Here is a 20,403-nt window from a genome sequence, read left to right on the forward strand (position 1 = left end):
TGCACACGTTCTATGGCCTTTATGGTAGCTTCACTGAGGTGTCTTTGCTTGCTCACTCAGGGAACAGTTGCTGCACGGCAGTATATGCTGGCGCTCCGCTGTTCTAATATGCTCTTTACTGTGCAAGTTGAGGAGCGCTATCACTTCGCCCTCCGAGGGCTATAGTTCCACTGTGGCAGGCGCAGCACTAAGAAAGTGCCTTTTGCGCTGTGGCTATAGAAGAATTTTGATATCTCTGACTTTTAGTCTAACCAGACTGTCTATTACTCTGTAATTCCACTAGCGCTGTTCTATGGAAACAGTAGGTTTAAAGAGCACACCAAATGCTTCAAATACCTTCTTTATTAACTTCAACTTTTCTTCATATATAACACTGCCGCCTTCGCAGCAGATAGTCCATGTACAAAACACGTGTTGAAAAGATATCACCAAATGGCGGTATGCAGTTAGCAGTAACTATTTGCAGATTGGTTGAGTATGATCTGGTATGGTTGTATGCAATTTGTATTGCAATATGTTTCACAGTGCAGGTGGAAAAAGTATGTGAACCCTTGGATTTAATAACTGGTTGAACCTCCTTTGGCAGCAATAACTTCAACCAAACTTTTTCTGTAGTTTCAGATCAGACGTGCACAACGGTCAGGAGTAATTCTTGACCATTTCTCTTTACAGAACTGTTTCAGTTCAGCAATATTCTTGGGATTTCTGGTGTGAATCGCTCTCTTGAGGTCATGCCACAGCATCACAATCAGGTTGAGGTCAGAACTCTGGGCCACTCCAGAAGACGTATTTTCTTCTGTTTAAGCCAGTCTGTTGTTGATTTACTTCTATGCTTTGGGTCGTTGTCCTGTTGCAACACCCATCTTCTGTTGAGCTTCAGCTGGTGGACAGATGGCCTTAAGTTCTCCTGCAAAATGTCTTGATAAACTTGGGAATTCATTTTTCCTTCGATGATAGCAATCCATCCAGGCCCAGTTAACAGTCAAAATTCATTATACTCCAATCAAATATGCTTGAATTGTCCTGAAAATTGGTATGTGACACTCGGACGTCTCCAAGGATTTTTTTTTTTACAAATTTTTGCTCCTTCAATCCTCCTTCTTATACTTTTAAGCTCTTTAATGCAATGACAGCGATAACAAATAATATTATAGTAACACTGACATATATAGCTATGGGTAAATGCATGGTTGACAGTGTTAACAAACAGATAGTTTAAAAACGGGACCAATGCATGCTTTTTTTTATATTAGAAACCTTCCAAAAAGTGTCCCTTGTTGTGGGCAGATGGTGCTTAATTACACAGTGTTATCGGAAAAGAGCAGTGGCTTGTTAGGATCAAGCGTCCCGGTTTACACACAGACAATGGCTTATTCTGCACAAGTTTCCAAAAATTATGCATTAACAGAGACAGAATGCCTGTCTGTATTTATACACACACTATTAATTGTCATAAAAAACAGTGGAGTGGCTTCTTCTGAAGTGAAACAAGCCTAAAAAACAATCTCCCTTTTATATGGGAGCAGCAGCATCACGCTGTAGAAAGGGTAAGTTGTGTAGGGGTAATAGTAGCAGCAATAGTAGCTCCAGGTACTGTGTGTGCAGTTTTGTTGGGGAGTAGTTGTAGTAGTGGCAGCTGTGTAGGGATAATGATAGTGGCAGTAGGGATAATGGAACTGGCAGTAGGGGGATTAGCAGCAAGAAGTAGCAGTGTTTTGAACACTGACAGAGGACAATTTTGTCTTTTTGGATGCGATGACGCCCCCTGCCACGTTGAAAACCCTCTCTGAGTTGACACCGGAGGCTGGACAAGACTGTCCAGAGAAAGCATATTCGGCCAGTTCCAGCCAAACTGCGAAAAACATTCCACCATTTTGCATTGATAGTGACGTGAGCGTCTAAAAGTATGGCTATCTAGTAATCATGAGATTAATTGATAATAAGGATACGCCTGTCATTATGTAAGCAGGCAAGCATGCAGCTTGCCTTTCTCGCCAGCGTGCCAGAAGGCTTATTCTGGCTCCTCCCCCAGTGAGATGTTGGTCATCAGGGCCAGTGTTGTTATCATCATCATCATCAGCCTCATCCTCTGCACAAGCCACTCCTCCTCCTGCTGCTGCTCCTCTTTCTCCAGTAGTAGCTCCTTATCCTCCACTTCTTCCTCCACGGGTCTCTCTCTTTGTGAATTTCCAACAACTACAAGGCAGACAGTAAGATGCGTTAGCTGTTCTTCTTCCACCTTCCCTTGTTGCATCAGCCTGAACGTATGCTCTAAGATAAATATAAGGGCTATGACATTACCACAGTTGTCCCTACTGACAAATCTGCGTCTGATGAGCTGTCACTGCCTGACCTGAAAATGACACATGCCCCCTGCTAAAGCGGTCTGGTGCATGACAAAATCATTCACCACTTTAAACTCTAGTATATGCAAGGTGGAATTTCAGGGAGGCGGAACGTCGCTGCTCAAGCAGCACTATGACAGTCTGTTCTGTCTCTGCAAGCCCAGGAGATAGTTTCTTGCAACATAAGAATGGTTGATATGTGAGGGCAGTCTCCTGGACATGGCCAGCATCCTCTGCAAGCCACTGTACTTTTTCAAAAAGCGTTGCACGACAAAATTTATCACGTGTGTCTTACAGGGACTATTGGTGTAATTCATCAAACTGGTGTAAAGTAGAACTGGCTTAGTTGCCCATAGCAACCAATCAGATTCCACTTTTAATTTTCCAAAGGAGCTGTCAAAAATAAAAGGTGGAATCTGACTGGTTGTTATGGGCAACTAAGCCAATTCTACGTTACACCAGTCTGATAAATTACCCTATATGTGTTATTTCCCTTAAATGCAGAGCAGCCACAATGTTCCTGCCATTTTCACTGACCACCTTGCCCAGTTGGATTTAGTGCCAGCAAAATGTCTGTTGCTTGATGCACTTTAGCAACTGGTTGGCTGTATGGCTACTCTCGCACAAGCCAATCAGCTCTAACATGGCATGGCAACCCTTTACTTTACACATATGATAGGAGGAGTGGGAGTGACGCTCTGCTGTACTGCTGTTAGGGACGGGAGGATTTTCATGAAGAAGGACATGGAGGAAGCGGATAAGTGCCTGGTGTGGGAACCAGACCAACACAAATTTGGAGTTGTCAATAGATCCTGGCCTTGTTGCTTGGGTACTGCCTCTCTGCAGTATTGAAAAACATTGACCCAGTGTTCTGTGAAAGACATGCATTGTCCCTGCCTGTAATCTTCGCGTGCACCCTTCCGGACAGCAGCTATAGCAAGGAGCAGCCCATATTCTCCAGCATGTGAGAGTCCAAGACAGAGATAGGTTTTTTTGGAGGAATAATATCAGCTAGGTATCTTCCAGCGAGGCTGAGCCTACTCCATCAGTTCCCTAAAGGCAACAGAATCCACTGCACCGCCAGCAACTTGGCCAGGTGACAGTTAAGCTTGCGCACCAATGTATTGCTGGGCACTTACAGTTTTTTCCTGGCCACACATTCCATTATTGACAGAGCAGAGGAGGAGTATGAGCAGGAAAAGCAGTTACTGATGATTATGAAAAGGACACGCTGTTGGACATGGATGCAGCCTGGCTTCCACAAAGGAGACCGGGAGAAGGACACTTGTTGTGCTACCTGGCAGACACTTCTGGTTTCCCACAGCAACTAGTGATGCTGCCTAATAGAGCTGTGGTGCCTGCCTTTGTGTTTGAACACTCATGGCTTGCAATGCTTTTGTCTTCTGGCACTGTGGAATTAAAAAATGCCAGACAGGAGATACTCACACAGAACTTGGCTTAGATCTGACACATCTTGCGCTTGCGCCCACAGTATCATCAGCATCACCAGCTCCCGAGTTGACCGTGATAAAATGAGAGTTTTTAGGAGGTTTTGACCATACGTTGCCTCTGCTCTTTATTGCCTCCACCACTACCCTCCTCCTCTGATGTCACCTTCTCCTCACCAATTCCTCCCAGGCCCTGTCCAACACACAATCATCGACACCGCCATCTTCACCCTTCTCCCCTTCTACAGGGTGGCCCACGAAAAAGTAGAAAATTAGCCTCTCTCTTGCGATAGTATGACAAGATGGATGAGCAACTGAATAATTTTTTTTAACTACCCATAAGTTGCAAAATATGCTGAAAGTGGTCCCCGTTCATGTCTATGCATATTTGGGGACGTCGGATTATATAATATATTTTTTTGGGGCCCCACTGAACAGAGCAATGGATGCGGACAGCATACAGAGTGCTGTCCGCATCTTTTGTGGCCCCATTGAAGTGAATGGGTCCGCATCCGAGCCACAAAAAATGCGGCTCTGATGTGGAACCAAACCACGTTCGTGTGCATGAGCACTTAATGTGTCATTTAATTTTTATGTATTTAATATCTCTGTGCAGTCCTGTTTTACCACATTAGTGTGGGATTGTCTCTAGCCTTTTTAGTGTGATTTTGAAATTTTTGAAATTAATAAAGATTTGTTCATTTTGCCATAGACTGGGACAGATAAAAACAATGTCACTTTATCCATAGTTAAAGTTTAGTGACATACTGTACATTTTCCTTTTATATAGATGATTGAAACTGATGATGATTTTAATGATCTATCTAGAGGATATACCTACTTGGTAGATTTCTCTGATTTATCTTTCCCTGCTGTAAGACCAAGTCGTGACCATGCATATGAAGAGGTGAGTTATTTAATTCATATAGTAATTTACTATTTCATATCAGTCTCGCAATGTGTCACCTATTAATGCATATGGACATCAATGAGGGGCCTTATCCACCCAGGTTCCCCTCTATGACCTAATATGGGAGGTCTCTCTGTAAGAGCAGCTCCCTTTCTGGCAGAGTTATTTGTGTATTACATGGAAGGCCATTTACTTTAATAGCCACCATGTAGTATTGCATTTTTCCTACAAAGACAGGAAAGCCTAGCTGGCCATTGTTTCTCCTGGCAAAAATAGCTGTTTGCTGGAGGTGCCAGGAGCTTGATCTGCGGTGATCACTTGATTACTGTGGCAGCTCATATCTGATGATACAACCCCCTTGAAGGCTATGGCCACATGTACAACCAACTTTCTTTACTTCTCCAATGCGGTTAAAATGAAAAAACTTAAATAAAGTTCTATTAAAATATATCTTTATGTATGTTCAGCTGCTATACAAATTTTTTTTTTCACCCTGGTAATAGACTACAAACAAACCCTGTGTAGTCTGATCTTGTAGTCAAATTCCTTCCTATCCTTATTTCTTGCTATTCATATTTTAGAAAGAAAAAAGGGACAATTAGAAGGACGTATTACTGTAGGATCAGACTACACAAGGTTTGCTTTTTTCCTGTAAAGGGAATGTGTCATATAAAAATGACCTATTGTTTAAATTAAGATTTTGTGTTAAACATATTTTAAAGACTTTTAAGATCTTTAAAGACTTTGTGATGTTATTGTTATGTTATTGTGATGTTATTTTTTGTTTCCACCTCACTATATTTAAAAAAGGCCTAAACTACTGCAAATTTCAAACTGGCCACTAAGCCTAATAATGGGAGTTACTTCTCGGTTGGCACAGAATGCTTTCCAGCAGTCATCTTTTTATTATCACAGGCAGGACTACAAAGACAGATTAAATATGAAGTATTTATAAATATACTATATATATATATATATATATATATATATATATTCATATACATGTATATATACACACACACAAACCATCCAACCACAGCCAGTGGACCCTAATACTGCTACCAGGTGCAGGATCACTAGTGGCAGACCTACCAAAATGACCAGGGAGGTATATAGAGAAATTGCCAAGCAGAATCAACAACCGGAGGAACTGACATAGGCTATGCAGAGATTGAAGGGTTAATCCAGAAACAAGCCAAGGTCAGTTTACCAGCATAAAATGTCAGGAACAACAAACACAGGGTTAATCCAAAAACAAGTCAGTAGTCAGTCAATCAGGAGTGTCAATATAAGCAGGAACAGCAAACATAGGGTTAATCATGAAGCAAGCCAGTAGTGAGTTCACCAGGAGGGTCACTATACAGGATAAGTATATAGCACTATATAGGACCAGGGTACAAAATCACAGGGAGAGTTTCACAATCGCTGCTGAGTTTAAATCCACCACCCAGCCTTCTGATTGGATGCTGAAACACAGCCCTGGCTGCCTCTGCGTCCTCTCACTCTGATAGGCCAATCAGCCAGAGCATGGCTGGTTAGTGTAGTAACCTTCCGGGAACTAATCAGTTCCTGATCTCCCCCAGCACAATCACCTAGACAAGAATGACAGCTGCTGGGTGGAGAAGAAGGCATTACAAGTAAATTGCCCCATGGTGGCTGTTAACAAGATGTCTCCATAATCATGTATAAAAAATAGAATTTGAAAGAAAAAAAATGCAATCAGAAAATAAAACAGATGAGAAAAAATGATGTGTCACTATTTGGTTTTAATTTGGCAGGAAAATAGGTAACACATTCCCTTTAACTATGGAGACACATTGGTCTACGTGGATGCTGTAGATGCAAAATGGTAGTACATTTTTAATGAAGCTTTTTTAGATGCATTTAAGAAATACAAAAATTGGTTGTGAAATTGTCCATAGGGTGCATGTACACTTATTTTTTATCTAAAGAGATTCATAATTCTGTACAGATTAATTTCAATATGTATCTTCATGGGGCCAGGGTTCCATTTGGCTCCTGGATACTGTAGCTCCAAACTCCCTTGCTTCCTTCAGACATAAATAGATTACACTTTGTTCATACTAGCCTCATGGCTTTATTCTGTAACAGAGGCCATGACACTGTGATAGATCTACTTATATCCAATGAACAGAAAATGACACTGTCAGACCCCATTGACTTTAATTGGGTCCTTAAGGGCTTAGGTGTTAGACGTTGGACTGTGTCAAAAATACTGGAATGACCAATATGACCTGTGATGGAATCTCCTGATGCAATTTTGGACACCATGAAATTCCAGTCTGCCAACAGCTACCACTAGTCTTTTCACAATTAAATAATACTGCTTAATATCAATGCTAACAATACAATTTTCTTTTTTATAACAGATACGAACTCGAGCTACGGTCATGAGACATGTAGTAAAGAATGGACTTCTATGGGATGATTTGTATATCGGATTTCAAACTCGTATTCAACGGGACCCAGACATTTACCACCATCAGTATGTTTCCTGATTCCATAGTGAATGCAATAGTAACTGCTGCTAGGATCTTATAAACAGTTTGACTAAAAAGGAAATATTCTAACAGTTGATAGACTAAAAGGAAGAAAATAACATCAAATTAGGATTAGCTGCCTGTACTTGGTTTTTATTAAATGGGTTGTCTCATCAGACAGTGAGAATCCAGCATCTATGATGTCCATAGGCTAATAAGGCATGCGAACAGGGGTTGTCTTTATGAGACATCCCCCTTTAAGTATACAATATATGGCATATCTACAAGATAGACTACAAATTCCTTAGAGGTGGGGGTCATCCTGACCTCGCACACTTCACATACTTCAATCAAACAGCTCTCAGCTATCCCACAAATTGAAACATTTTTTACTCAAATATTTGGAACACTTTCTTCCCTTTCACTAAGTGAGCACCAGCTTCTCACATGACACAATCAAGCACCTGCACCTTCTGAGATGCATTGCAATTATCTTTTGTTAACCCCTTCCTCATTGCATAGATAATAGTCCCTCACATATAATCCTACATATACATATTGTATGCATTACCCTATCAATATACTATTTCACTGTTTAGAGACAGATATCTATATATTTCTATGAATTTAGAAGTAGTGATGAATGAAATAATGATTAAATCAATCAATGAAAGGTGTGTTGGCCACATCACCCACTTCTTAATAAGATCACCATGCCTACACTGGGAGAAGGAAGAGCACACCAAAGCTGCTGAGCATGGAAATTAACCACTGAATGCAGGAGAAGCTGGATCGGAAGGATAAACATCAAGGGGCATTACCAGAAAGGAAAATATAATTGTTTCAAAACGTGAATTCAAAAGATTTGAAAATGAATAAGCTTGCACAGGCTAAGTGAATAAATATATTTACTAAGTGTGACTAAATATAAGATAACACAGACAAATCACATACAGAATAGTAAAAAGTAAATAATCATCACTGGCCTACAATATGGGGGGGGGGGGACAGAGTCAATCATGCTATAACACATGACTGACACCCCAGGTTGTACAAGAAATAGGGCAAATCAATACTTGGAGTGCCAACAAATGTGTAACAGAGTTTAAACCTTTTGAGCCCCTCCAGTCCTCCAGTGTACATGTCTCTTAGGAATGTAATCTTATCAACACACTGGGGGATGGGTACTAACTATATGTAACCCACTACAATACAAGGCACATCATTACACAGAAAGGTGACTGTGACATAGCAAGGGGTTTTATTTGGGAATGCAGGTATTTTCCTCCCAACATGGGCGGCTGGGCTGATTTCCAGCCAGGTGAGATCAAATACTGGATCGGAGTTTAGTGCTGGTCCGGGTTTTGGCAGCACCTGGCTGTCCTTTAAATAGGCAGCTGGGCTCAGAATCAGAGTCTCTGTCTTGGGATCTGAGGCATGGTGCCATACTAGAGGGCTTAGAGTCGCATACGGGGAAACAGTCCCCCTAAAGCCTGTTGTGGAAGCTGAAAGAACCTGCTAACAAGCTGACTGTTTTTGTGCTTTGGACTTTCCTTTGTGTGAACAAACACTAAGACTGTCAATGTGGCTTTGTTTTTTTTCTCCTGTGTGAATAAACACTGAAGTTTTGTTTTACAAACTGTTTCTTTTGCCTCTGTTCTGCGTCCGCTTACCCTGCCTACCAGAGCGAATCCTCACAATTGGTGGTGGATGCGGGCACACGCAGTGAGGCTGGCATAAACTCTGAAATATTTTTTTTCGGGTACGGCTGGATGTCCTGGATTAAACCAGCTAAATTTAAACCTGTGTCACGTGACAAAATGGAGGTTGTATAAAATCTCTCGTGGAGGCTAATCAACACCAGCAAGAAACAAACCAGCTGCTGTTACAACATGTGATGGCTTTACAGACGGCAGGAGCGTCCATGATGTCCGGAAAGCGGTCCTTGCGGTGATCTCCAAGATGACACCATCAGATGATGTCAAAACCTTTCTGGCGATGTATGAGAAGGTGGCCACAAGGGAGAATCTACCCCGAGATCAGTGAGCTGAGGTCGTCGCTCCGTTCCTGACATTCGATTACCAGCAGGTGTATTTCGACTTGCCGGACGCCAAGCGGCCGACTACAGGAGAGTCAAGGGTGAGATTCTGGCAAGACTGGGGTGAATGTGTTGGTCCGGGCCCAGCGGGTGCATCAGTGGGGTTTAAGCTGGCTGAGCCCGTGAGACCCCAGTATTATAACTTGCTTAATCTCTTGCAAAAGTGGCTACAGTCTGACGTGCTGAGCCCTACTGCTATGCTGGACCGTCTAGTGGCTGATATGTTCTGGGGGGCTTTGCCACCCCCACCCCCTCTCCAGCAATGGATCGACCAGGTCTCTCCAGGTAATGCTCTTGAGATGGTCGACCTGGTGGAGCGCTATGAGGTTACCCGGAATTTACAGGGGGGTAGTCAAAACCCATAACTCTCCACCCCAGACCCGGCGATTTGAACCCACCCGGGATGTGCCCCCTGTAGACCCAGCTCCGATAGTCTGCTGACGGAGCCTGGCCATGTATGAGTTGTCTGTCCACATCAGGTGGAACCTATGGACATGAACTATTGCTTCTGCCAGTTGTTATATGCTAGGAAGCTGTGTGCAGCGGGTGCCCCATAGACTCTAAATCACCTGTGCCAGGTGGAGGTGGGAGAAACTCCAGTGGAGGCTCTGTTGGACTCAGGGAGTCTGGTGACCCTGGTAAGGGCTCCCCTGGTACGGACCCCTGAGTATACTGGCCAGAAAGTTGGGGTCATGTGTATTCATGGTGACTTAAGACTACCCCACTGCTATGGTGTCTCTATTCACGGTTTCCGGCAGGTGGACCCATGAGGTGGCTGTCACCACCAATCTACACTACAAACTTATAATAGGGAGAGACTTCCCGGGCTTCCTAGCACTGTGGCCTGGGAACCTAAGTCCGAAGGGCCAGTGGTAGGGGTGACCGCCACTTCTGTGGAAGAGGGGGAGACAACCCCACTAAGTGTGATGGTAGGAGACATCGAGGACTTGCTGCTGGGTCCTGAGCTGGCAGACCTCAATGTCTCCAGGGATAATTTTTGTACCACCCAACACCGGGACCCAACCCTATCCCGAGCCTGGGAAAATGTATTAATAGTTGGACGGTGTCTGTGAAGGTTCTCATTTATCCAGGTCATGGTATATCTGTAAAGAATAAATCAAGGCAACTGGGTTTAAAGCATCCCTGTCTGCTTTAAACCCAGCAACACACTGAGGCAACAACTGGTTCACCCCAAATACACAACGCCTAAACACAAGATGGACAACATTGTGTACGCAGTCCAGTGCAATGAGGAATGCTCAGAACTGTATATCGGCGAAACAAAACAACAACTACATCAGCGTATGGCTCAGCTTAGAAGATCCAAAACCTCTGGTCAAGATTCAGCTGTGTACTTACATCTAAAAGAAACAGGTCACACCTTTGAAGACAGTCAAGTACGTGTTTTGGATAAGGAGGCAGATTGGTACAAACGAGGTGTGAAGGAGGCCATCTGCGTAAAAATGGAGAATCCAAGCTTGAATAGAGGCGGGGCGGTTAGACATCTATTGTCTGCCACATACAATGCTGTCTTGACACCTTTTTCTGTGAAGTCTTTACCCAGCATGGGGTCAACACCTTTGACCCCATGCTGGGTATAATGACCTCTGACCCCATGCTGGGTATAATTACCAGATGTTGATTCAGTTACATATTTATTCCCAGAGAATTCTTGTACAGTCACTCAGAATTGAGAAAGCTCGTTGGAAGAACGAGTGAAACGTTTTCAAGAAATCTACAGTACGTCCAGTTGCCTTGATTTATTCTTTAAAGATATAATAGTAGACGGTGAACCACAACAACCAGGGGCAGAGTCGGTGTTCCCCTGTTTTGTGGTTCATCAGGCGATGTTGTACAGGGTAAACCAGCTGCGAGGTGAATCCATTGAACAGTTGGTGGTGCCCCAGCCTTATTGCAAACTCATGTTAGAGTTAGCCCACCAACATGTTCTCGGGGGTCATCTGGGAATGCAGAAGACACAGGACCGGATACTACAGCAGTTTTACTGGCCCAGTGTGTTTAGGGAGGTGGAAGAATTCTGTAAATCTTGCCTGACCTGCCAGGCAACTAGCCCCCAACACTTCTTTCACAGTCCCTTGGTACCTCTCCCGATCATCGAGGTGCCGTTTGAGCGAATCGCTATGGACCTCGTAGGCCCAATACCGAAGTCCGCTAGAGGACACCAACACATCTTGGTCGTCCTGGACTACGCCACTTGGTACCCGGAGGCGGTGCCACTGCGACATTCATCAGCGAAGCTTATAGCTAAGGAGCTAATGGAGATGTTCTCCCGAGTGGGGCTACCTAAAGAGGTTCTGAACAGGGGACCCCTTTTATGTCCAAGGTCATGAGTGAACTCTGTAAGTTGCTCCATATCAGACAATTACGCACGTCCGTGTACCATCCGCAAACGGACGGTCTGGTAGAAAGGTTTAACAAAACTCTAAAAACTATGTTAAAAGAGTGGTGTCTAAAGATGGGAAGGATTGGGAACTTCTTCTGCCCTATCTCATGTTCTCAGTGCAAGAGGTACCCCAGGCTTCTACTGGGTTCTCGCCCTTCGAATTGCTTTATCGCAGACATCCTCGTGGTCTGTTGGACGTGGCCAAAGAAGCGTGGGAGCAGCAACCCACTCCACATAAAAGTGTCATGAAGTATGTTGTCAAGATGCAACAGCGGATAGAGACCGTTTTACCTCTTGTCAGGGAGCATATGGAGGTCGCTCAGCGAGCCCAGAGTCAGATCTATAATCGACAGGGTCGGGTCTGGATCTTTAACCCTGGTGACCAGGTTTTGGCTCTGGTACCTACCGTGGACAGTAAGTTCCTGGCTAGATGGCAGGGGCCCTACGAGGTACTCGAGAAAGTTGGAGAGGTAAATTACAAGGTACACCAGCCAGAACAGGTTTATCATGTTAATTTACTTAAACCTTGGAAAGATAGGGAAACCTGTACTGAATACAGCCCGTGGTCGGGTTTTCTAGGGGAATAGGTTCCGGCTCCTATGTCTGATGCAAGGGAGGCGGTTGCCACAGTAAAAACTGCTGACAGCCTCTCCTCTAAACAGGTTCAGGAGATCAGGGAGTTCGTTAGTTGGAAAACGGATGTGTTCTCGGACCTCCCTGGACGCACTTCCGCAATCCAACATGACATTGTCACTGAGCCTCAGGCAAAAGTCCGGTTAAAGCCATAACGGGTACCCGAGGCTTGGCGACAAGCCATCTCGAAGGAAGTGCAGCTCATGCTGCGGCTAGACATCATTGAGGAGTCTAAAAGTGAGTAGGCCAGTCCTATAGTCTTAATACCCAAGCCGGACGGGACGTTACGGTTTTGTAACGATTTTCGTAAGCTGAACAAAATATCTAAATTCGATGCATATCCCATGCCTCGGGAGGATGAGCTTATTGAAAGGTTAGGCCAAGCTCTGTATTTTTCTGTTTTGGACCTCACCAAAGGGTACTTGCAAGTACCCTTGAAGGAGGCTGCCAAAGACTAAACTGCCTTCATTACACCAGAGGGGCTGTACTAATATAAGGTGTTACCCTTCGGTCTGCATGGCACCCCTGCCACTTTTCAACGTCTAATGGACATTGTGCTTTGTCCACATCAGTGATACGCCTCGGCTTATCTGGATGATGTTGTCATTCAGAGCACTGACTGGGAAAGTCACCTGCCCAAAGTACAGGCCATAGTGGACTCCCTTTAAAAGGCTGGTCTAACAGCTAATCCTAAAAAAATGTGAAATAGGGTTAGAGGAGACCAAATACCTAGGGTATGTCATTGGGCGCGGAGTCTTAAAAACCCAAGTAAACAAAATATAGGCGATAAGGAATTCGCCCCGACCTGTCACCTCCCGGCAAGTAAAGTCATTCCCGGGAATGGTGGGCTATTATATGAGGTTCGTTCCCCATTTTGCCACTTTAGCAGCTCCATTGACAGGGCTCTTGAAGGGACGGAAGTCCGTAATGGTTCGCTGGAATGACCAGGCGGAAGAGGCTTTCTCCGCTTTGAAGTCGGCCCTGTGTGGGTCCCCAGTTTTGGTGACGCCCGACTTCAAAAGAGAGTTTATAGTACAGACCGATGCCTCCGAAGTAGGCCTCGGTGCTGTACTGTCTCAGGAAGTCAACGGGGAGGAGCATACCGTTGTCTTCCACAGCCGTAAGCTCACTCCAGCCATGACCCGGTACAGTATAGTGGAGAGAGAGTGCCTGGCCATCAAGTGGGCACTCGAGTCTCTCCGCTATTATCTGTTGGGGAGAAAGTTCCATTTGGTAACCGACCACTCCCCTCTCAAGTGGATGAGCCAGGCCAAAGAGAGAAATGCTCGGGTCACCAGATGGCTCTTGTCCTTGTAAAACTTTAAGTTTACAGTAAAACATAGGGCAGGTCGGTTACAGGGAAACACGGATGCCCTGTCCCGGGTACACTGTCTGGCGTCTGTTCACCCCCTCAGGGTTGAACAAAGGGGGGGGTATGTGACATAGCAAGGGGTTTTGTTTGGGAAGGCAGGTATTTCCCTTCCAACATGGGCGGCTGGGCTGATTTTCAGCCAGGTGAGATCAAATACCGGACCAGAGTTTAGTGCCGGTCCGGGTTTTGGCAGCACGTGGCTGTCCTTTAAATAGGCAGCTGGGCTCAGAATCAGAGTCTCTGTCTTGGGATCTGATGCATGGTGCTGTACTAAAGGGCTGAGAGCCGCATGCGGGGAAACAGGCACCCTAAAGACTGTTGTGGAAGCTGAAAGAACCTGCTAACAAGGCGACTGTTTTTGTGCTTTGGACTTTCCTTTGTGTGAACAAATACTAAGACTCACAGGACAGAACTAATCAGTTCTTCAAAATACACTAACAATACAGTGCATAAAAAACTAAACAATATATTTATTGCACATATATTACAATAAAATTTCATTGGAAATGTGTGATTTATTGCATAGTAATAACTTTTCATGGAATATAACCCCTTTAAGATGAGAAATCCAAAGTTGGCCAGCATCTGTCACGGTTAAATAAAAATCAAGGCTGTGAAAATACATTAAAAAATTGCTTCTGTATGAATAAACTGCTTACACATTTCAAACCAACTGATTCTTAATCATAGCATGACATTGTTACATGAAACTTCCCATTAATGTAATACATCAGGCTTGTCAATCGCAAGCGTGCCAAATATACAATCTATATCACATAATAAATATTTTGGTCCACAGATAATACAAGTAAGGATACCACAAAAATAAATAAATGAACACACAAACATAACAAAAATAGGAACAAACGTGTTAACGGCCACAAAATTCCTGAAAACTGCACTGAAACCAAATAGGTTTACTGAATATGGGACAATTTCAATAAATCTAAAAGTCCACCCTATAATTTAGACCCTGAGGAAATCTGGTCTGAAATACTAAAATCCAGTAATAAAGACGAGTGAACTGATTCTACACAAAATCAAATTTTACAAAATCGTCTTCAGGTTACTAAGTTACTTTCTATAGTAAGAACCAACATCGGCTCAGTGATGACTTATCTTTGGACTGTGGAAGACCACGTTCCTGATTTTCTTGTCAGACTTTGGACCCGTCATCTCATAGATGGTGTCAGTAGGAATTAAACAGGGATCCTTAGACAAAAATTATGGGGGCATCAACCACATGTCATAAAGGCTTGATGCAGCTACAGATCAAGTTTTATTATCAGCTGGGCTTAGGTCAATGCAGATGTGTGCATGTTTTTTAAGTCATTTTGGCCTTACCTAGGACAAATTCACAAATGTATCTGAGAAAATATGGATTTTTCTTCTGGCAACAGCTGAAAGGGAACTGGGAGCATAACATCATAACATTTGTTCCAATATTTTTAAATATATTTTCTAGGTCTTTTAAGTACTGAAGTAGCCCCAATCATGAAAGTACAATATAATAAATGTTGATAATTAAGCATTTGATTTAGGTCTCCCACTTGTGTTGTTTCTCAATAAGTAGCGGAGTGTCCCTGTATATGTTCTCTGTGGTAAACTCTCAGTAGCATCTTACCATGAATAGTGATTGGAGCTATAGTTTCAAGATTCTTTATAAAATTCCAAGTAGGATTAGCTGAGCGTTTAATCTTTCTCACTGGATTTCAGATTGAGATCCATGTTCTCTTGTTGCTCCGACTGAATGACGATGCAAATTATATTTCAGCTATAACAGACAGGATAAATAGAACAGAAGTGGGCAGTGAATTTGCTAGACGAATCTACAGTATGCTGTGTTTGAGTTACATCTGCTTATGCATAGCACACACACTGATAATTCCTTCTGTCACTGTATAGACACTGCTATTATCTATGGCTGTTTATATGCTGAAGCTGTAAACTGCCCTTAACAATGTATCTGGCAGTCTTTCCCAACCATCTCTTCATTGTCCTGACTCAATGCCTAGGCAAAAGTGTAAGGCTCATGAGTTCATACGGCTGTAGATGCCTGTATCGATCAACTTTACCTAATATCTTTAAGACAGTGGTCCACTCCATTGCAAAACATGAATGAAGGATCCAGATGAGATTCATTTCTAGGCTTAATCCTTGCGATTATGCACAAACAATAGGTCGAAAGATGCTTTTGCCAAGGTTCCACAGAAGATGTGACCCTGAGTCATGTTTAGTCACATGCTACTGAAGTAGCTCCAAACATGAAAGTACAATATAATAAATGTTGATAATTAAGCATTTGATTTATGTAACAGATCCAGCATTCTATGTAACATGATTGCTGATATGTTGTGCGAAGAATCCATGTATTCTATACTACTAGTAACATGGTTTGACTGTTCCCTTACATAACCATTCCATGTTTCTTCTATGCATTATAGATTTTGGAACCATTTTCAGATCAAACTGCCGTTGTCACCACCGGAGTGGGATGCATTTTTGATGAGAGAGAAACAAAATAGGAATAATTCACAGAGCTGCAACATGATGTGAACCATGGGATCAAGAATGGCTTGCAGGCCACAAACTTACTGCTTTATGGGAAGTTTATGTGTAACCTCAGAGATTGTCAGATTTTGATTTTAATAATCAATCTTAATTAATATTTTAATAAAAATAAATGAGCGGAAAGAAACAGAAAATCATCAAGTAATTTAACATAGAAGAAACAGTTGCCTGCATTATGTTTGAACTCATTTTATTGTGTATTTAGACCTCATTTTAGTACCTTGGAAAATAACCAACGCTATTATCAACAAAGTGATCCATTCAGGACATATATACTGTACAGTCACTTCAACCTTTCAAGATGCTGATTACATTAGTTCTAAAATCACCTCTGTATTCTAATTTATATTGTAAAATGTATTTACTACAAATGTTATAAATTAAGTTGCTTTCACTGGAAAAGGTTTCAGCAGAATCCATATAGTGGGAATAGTGTTACTGAAATGAAGTGAAAAAATTGCACAGTTTTTTATTTACACTATTGATCACCATAAGTAATGTGTTCACTGTATTGTAAGGGTTATTATGATTACAATGTTACAAAATACTTTTTTTATATATATATAATGTTACAAAAATGCATTTATTATAATGGTTTTTCATCCGTTATGTTTTTTTTTACAGAAATGTAACTTTAACTTTTCAGCATTTAACCATAAAAGGAAAGCTGGAAACTAAAAGTTATTTTTTTCTGTCATAACCTTAACAATTATTTTGCAGATATTTACTAAGAATTGAACCCTATACCTTCTTTATAGAAGGCAGCAGGTTTACCCCTATATTATAGAACTACACTATTATAATGATATTCTGTGCCTAAAAAGCAACTAAATAGTATTACTACTTATACTATTTAATATTATGCCTGTGAAGAAAACAGTAACACTATATAGTAGGTTTTTTAAGCATAGAAAATCTGTTCTTTATAAAAGAGCAATTTTATAGAGTAGTGGTATGCCTGTTATATAGAAGGTCTCGGGTTCAAGTCCTAGTACAGACTTGTAAAATAATTTGCTTAGGTAACCCCTTTAAAACCAAGTGCATTATCATTTTGAACTCCCGAATTCCAAGAGCCATAACTTTTTATTTTCTATTTACTTAGTAATGCCTCATGCATAGCTGAACAGGAATATTACTATGACAACCCTGGGAAGCCTCAGCAGGCCCCAGGCTGTCATGGTAACTGATCGGGGCCCCACAATTTCTCTACGGGGGCTCAGATCAGAAATCAGAGGGAGCAGCATCCCTCTGCCTTACCTCACAGATGCAGCAGTCACATTTGATTGTGACATCCGAGGGGTTAAATGACAGGGTTTGTAGTGATTGCTACAAAAGTTACATCTTGTAGCAAAGTTAATGTCACTAAATAAAACATACAGCAAAAAATCCATTACAATTAATTTGTTTTTCTGACATACTTAATATTGACCCCTTATTGATCAGACTGGAAGCCAGTTAATGACCAGCGCCATTCTATTATGACGCGCTGATTGAGCTGGCACAGGAGAAGACTGACAGCTGGGTCCCTGTTGTAACTGCCAGTGAAAACTCTGATGCCAGCAAATCTGACCGCTCTATCTAAGGGGTTTACAGAGGGAGGGAGATCTTTCTCTGACCCCAATAGCTCTCATGATGTGATTGTGGTGTGCCGATGGCTGTTAAGGCAGCCTGAGGCCTTACAAAGGCCTCAGAGCCTGCCAGCTATGGAGGCCTTTGAGGCCCAGCACCCTAGGCTGGGTCTCATAAGGAACTGTCAGTTTAATACTGACAGTCACAATGCATTACAATAAACTAAGAATTGTAATGCATTGTAGAAGGAATCAGACCCCCAAAAGTCTCTTCATGGGACAAAAATAAAAAGTAAAAATAAGTATTTTATAAAAATAAAGTTTTTCATTTACAGTTGAAACAAAATAGGCATATTAGGTATGAAACAAAATAGGCATATTAGGTATATCTGCATCGATAATGACCGGCTCTATATAATTATCACATGATCTACCCCATCAGTTGAACACTGTAAAAAAAATAATAATCCAGAACAGCCCTTTTTGGGTCACCTAGCCTCGCAAAAAGCATATCAATTGATCAAAAAGTCATACGTACTTCAAAATGGTACCAATGAAAACATCACCTTATTTGGCAATAAATAAGTAGTCACAGAAGACCATCACCAGAAAAATTAAAAAAATATGGCTCTCAGAAAATGGCAACACAAAAACAAGTTTTTATCAATAATACTTTTATTGTGTAATGCCTCTATCACACAGTCAGTGTTTTGGTCAGTGATTTCCATCAGTGATTTTGAGTCAAAACCAGGTGCGGCTCTAAACACGTGCAGATCTTCCCCTTATACTTTATCTCTGTGGAGGCTCCAATCCTGGTTTTGGCTCACAATTAGAGTTGAGCGGACACCTGGATGTTCGGGTTCGATGAGTTCGGCCGAACTTGAAAAAAAAGTTCGGGTTCGGAACCCGAACTTGACCCGAACTTGAACCCGAACCCCATTGAAGTCAATGGGGACCCGAACTTTTGGGCACTAAAATGGCTCTAAAATAGTTCTGGAAAGGGCTAGAGGGCTGCAAAAGGCAGCAAAATGTGCTTAAGAGCATGGCAACTGCTCTGCAAACAAATGTGGATAGGGAAATGACTTAAACTAACATAAAATACAGAAAAAAAAATAACAATCTGGATCTAGGAGTAGGAGGTTGAGGAGGCAGTGGATGGGTGGATGTGGCGGTGTAGGTTGACGTGGCGGTGTAGGTGGAAGCGGCGGTGAAGGAGGAATAGGTAGCCAACACTGATTTGTGTTATTTTTTATTTTTAAATTGGGGTATCCCCCAAAATATTGGGACATATAATAAAATAAAACTAAGAATTTGTGCACTTGAGTACAAGAATGGATGGTTAAGGCTGGTATAAATTTATATTCTGCACAAGATACGGACAAGTCCTGTGGGATCCAAGCCTGGTTCATTTTAATAAACGTAAGCTTGTCCACATTGGCTGTGGCCTGTGATAATGCTCCCTGCCGTGCTAAACAAGTTCACACTATACACTGGCTGCAGGGCAGCTCAGCACCTCCAAGGCTGACAAAGCTTTTCCACATTTCGGCCATGCTAACCCTGCCTTCTCAGGTGCTGGCGGTGCCCCAGCTGAGTTGGCGACCTCTTCCTCCTCCTCTGCCTTCACCTTGTGCTTCCACTGTGCCCCCTCTGTCAGGTGGGAATGCCATCAGCAGCGCGTCTACCAGCGTGCGCTTGTAGTCGCACATCTTCCGATCAGTAACAGATGTTTTCACTAAATTTAGTTCTCTGTCAGCAATGCAGAGCAGGGGTTCATTCACGGCAAAAGGGGGTTCATGTCACCCAGCAATAGAACAGAGGATTTTGAGAGAATGAGGCCCCCTGTCACCCAGGTACAGAAGGGGTTCATTCACGGCAAAAGGGGGTTCTTGTCACCCAGCAATAGAACAGAGGATTTTGAGAGATTTAGGCCCCTGTCACCCAGGCACAGCAGGGGTTTGTATACGCCAAAAATGGTAAAATGTCACCCGACAATTGAAAATAAGAATTTTTAATATTTAGGTCCCTGTCACCTATGCAGAGCAGGGTTTTATACCCAGAAAAACATGGTAACATGTCACCCGACAATTAAAAAGAAGAATTTTTTTTAATTTAGGGCACTAAAATGGGCACTTTTTTTGCATTAAAATTAGAGGTGGGACGAATCCAATTTTTTTCAAATCCGAATCCGAAAAGGTTCTCGAATATATCGAATCTTTCGAATCTCGAATCCTACGAATCCTGTACATAATTGTGTGAACGCGCGGTGTAAGAAACAAAGTCAGACCGCGTCAGTTTGTCTGAACCTCCACCTCCCAGTCACGGTCGCACCCTATATGACCGCTATGACCCCTGCTCCTATCACTACAGAACACACAGGGTAATACAGCCACATACCTCTTACATCCAGTGACGTCTCTTTGATGTAGATGTTCTCTTTCCTCATCTTCTCCTTTCAGACCTTCAGACCAGACCACCAGTTTTCAGCCATTTTTCGTCTCTGCAGCTTGACAAAAAAAAAAAATCTTAGTTTACTACTTTTCCATCATCCTCCCA

At 42.5% G+C, this 20,403-nt stretch overlaps 1 protein-coding gene across 1 annotated transcript in view; it reads left to right on the forward strand.

The window, feature by feature from the left end:
* Positions 1 to 16,300, forward strand: part of LOC121002189 (cytidine monophosphate-N-acetylneuraminic acid hydroxylase-like) — a 111,579-nt gene extending 95,279 nt beyond the window's left edge. The window contains exons 10-12 of the mRNA XM_040433532.1: positions 4,584 to 4,700; positions 7,094 to 7,209; positions 16,156 to 16,300. Of these exons, the coding sequence (XP_040289466.1) occupies positions 4,584 to 4,700; positions 7,094 to 7,209; positions 16,156 to 16,267 (345 nt within the window). The 3' untranslated portion in view covers positions 16,268 to 16,300. The remainder of the gene's footprint in view (positions 1 to 4,583; positions 4,701 to 7,093; positions 7,210 to 16,155) is intronic.
* Positions 16,301 to 20,403: the final 4,103 nt, after the last annotated feature.

Source organism: Bufo bufo, chromosome 5 (assembly GCF_905171765.1).
Source record: "Bufo bufo chromosome 5, aBufBuf1.1, whole genome shotgun sequence".
In the NCBI taxonomy this organism is placed as follows: domain Eukaryota; kingdom Metazoa; phylum Chordata; class Amphibia; order Anura; family Bufonidae; genus Bufo; species Bufo bufo.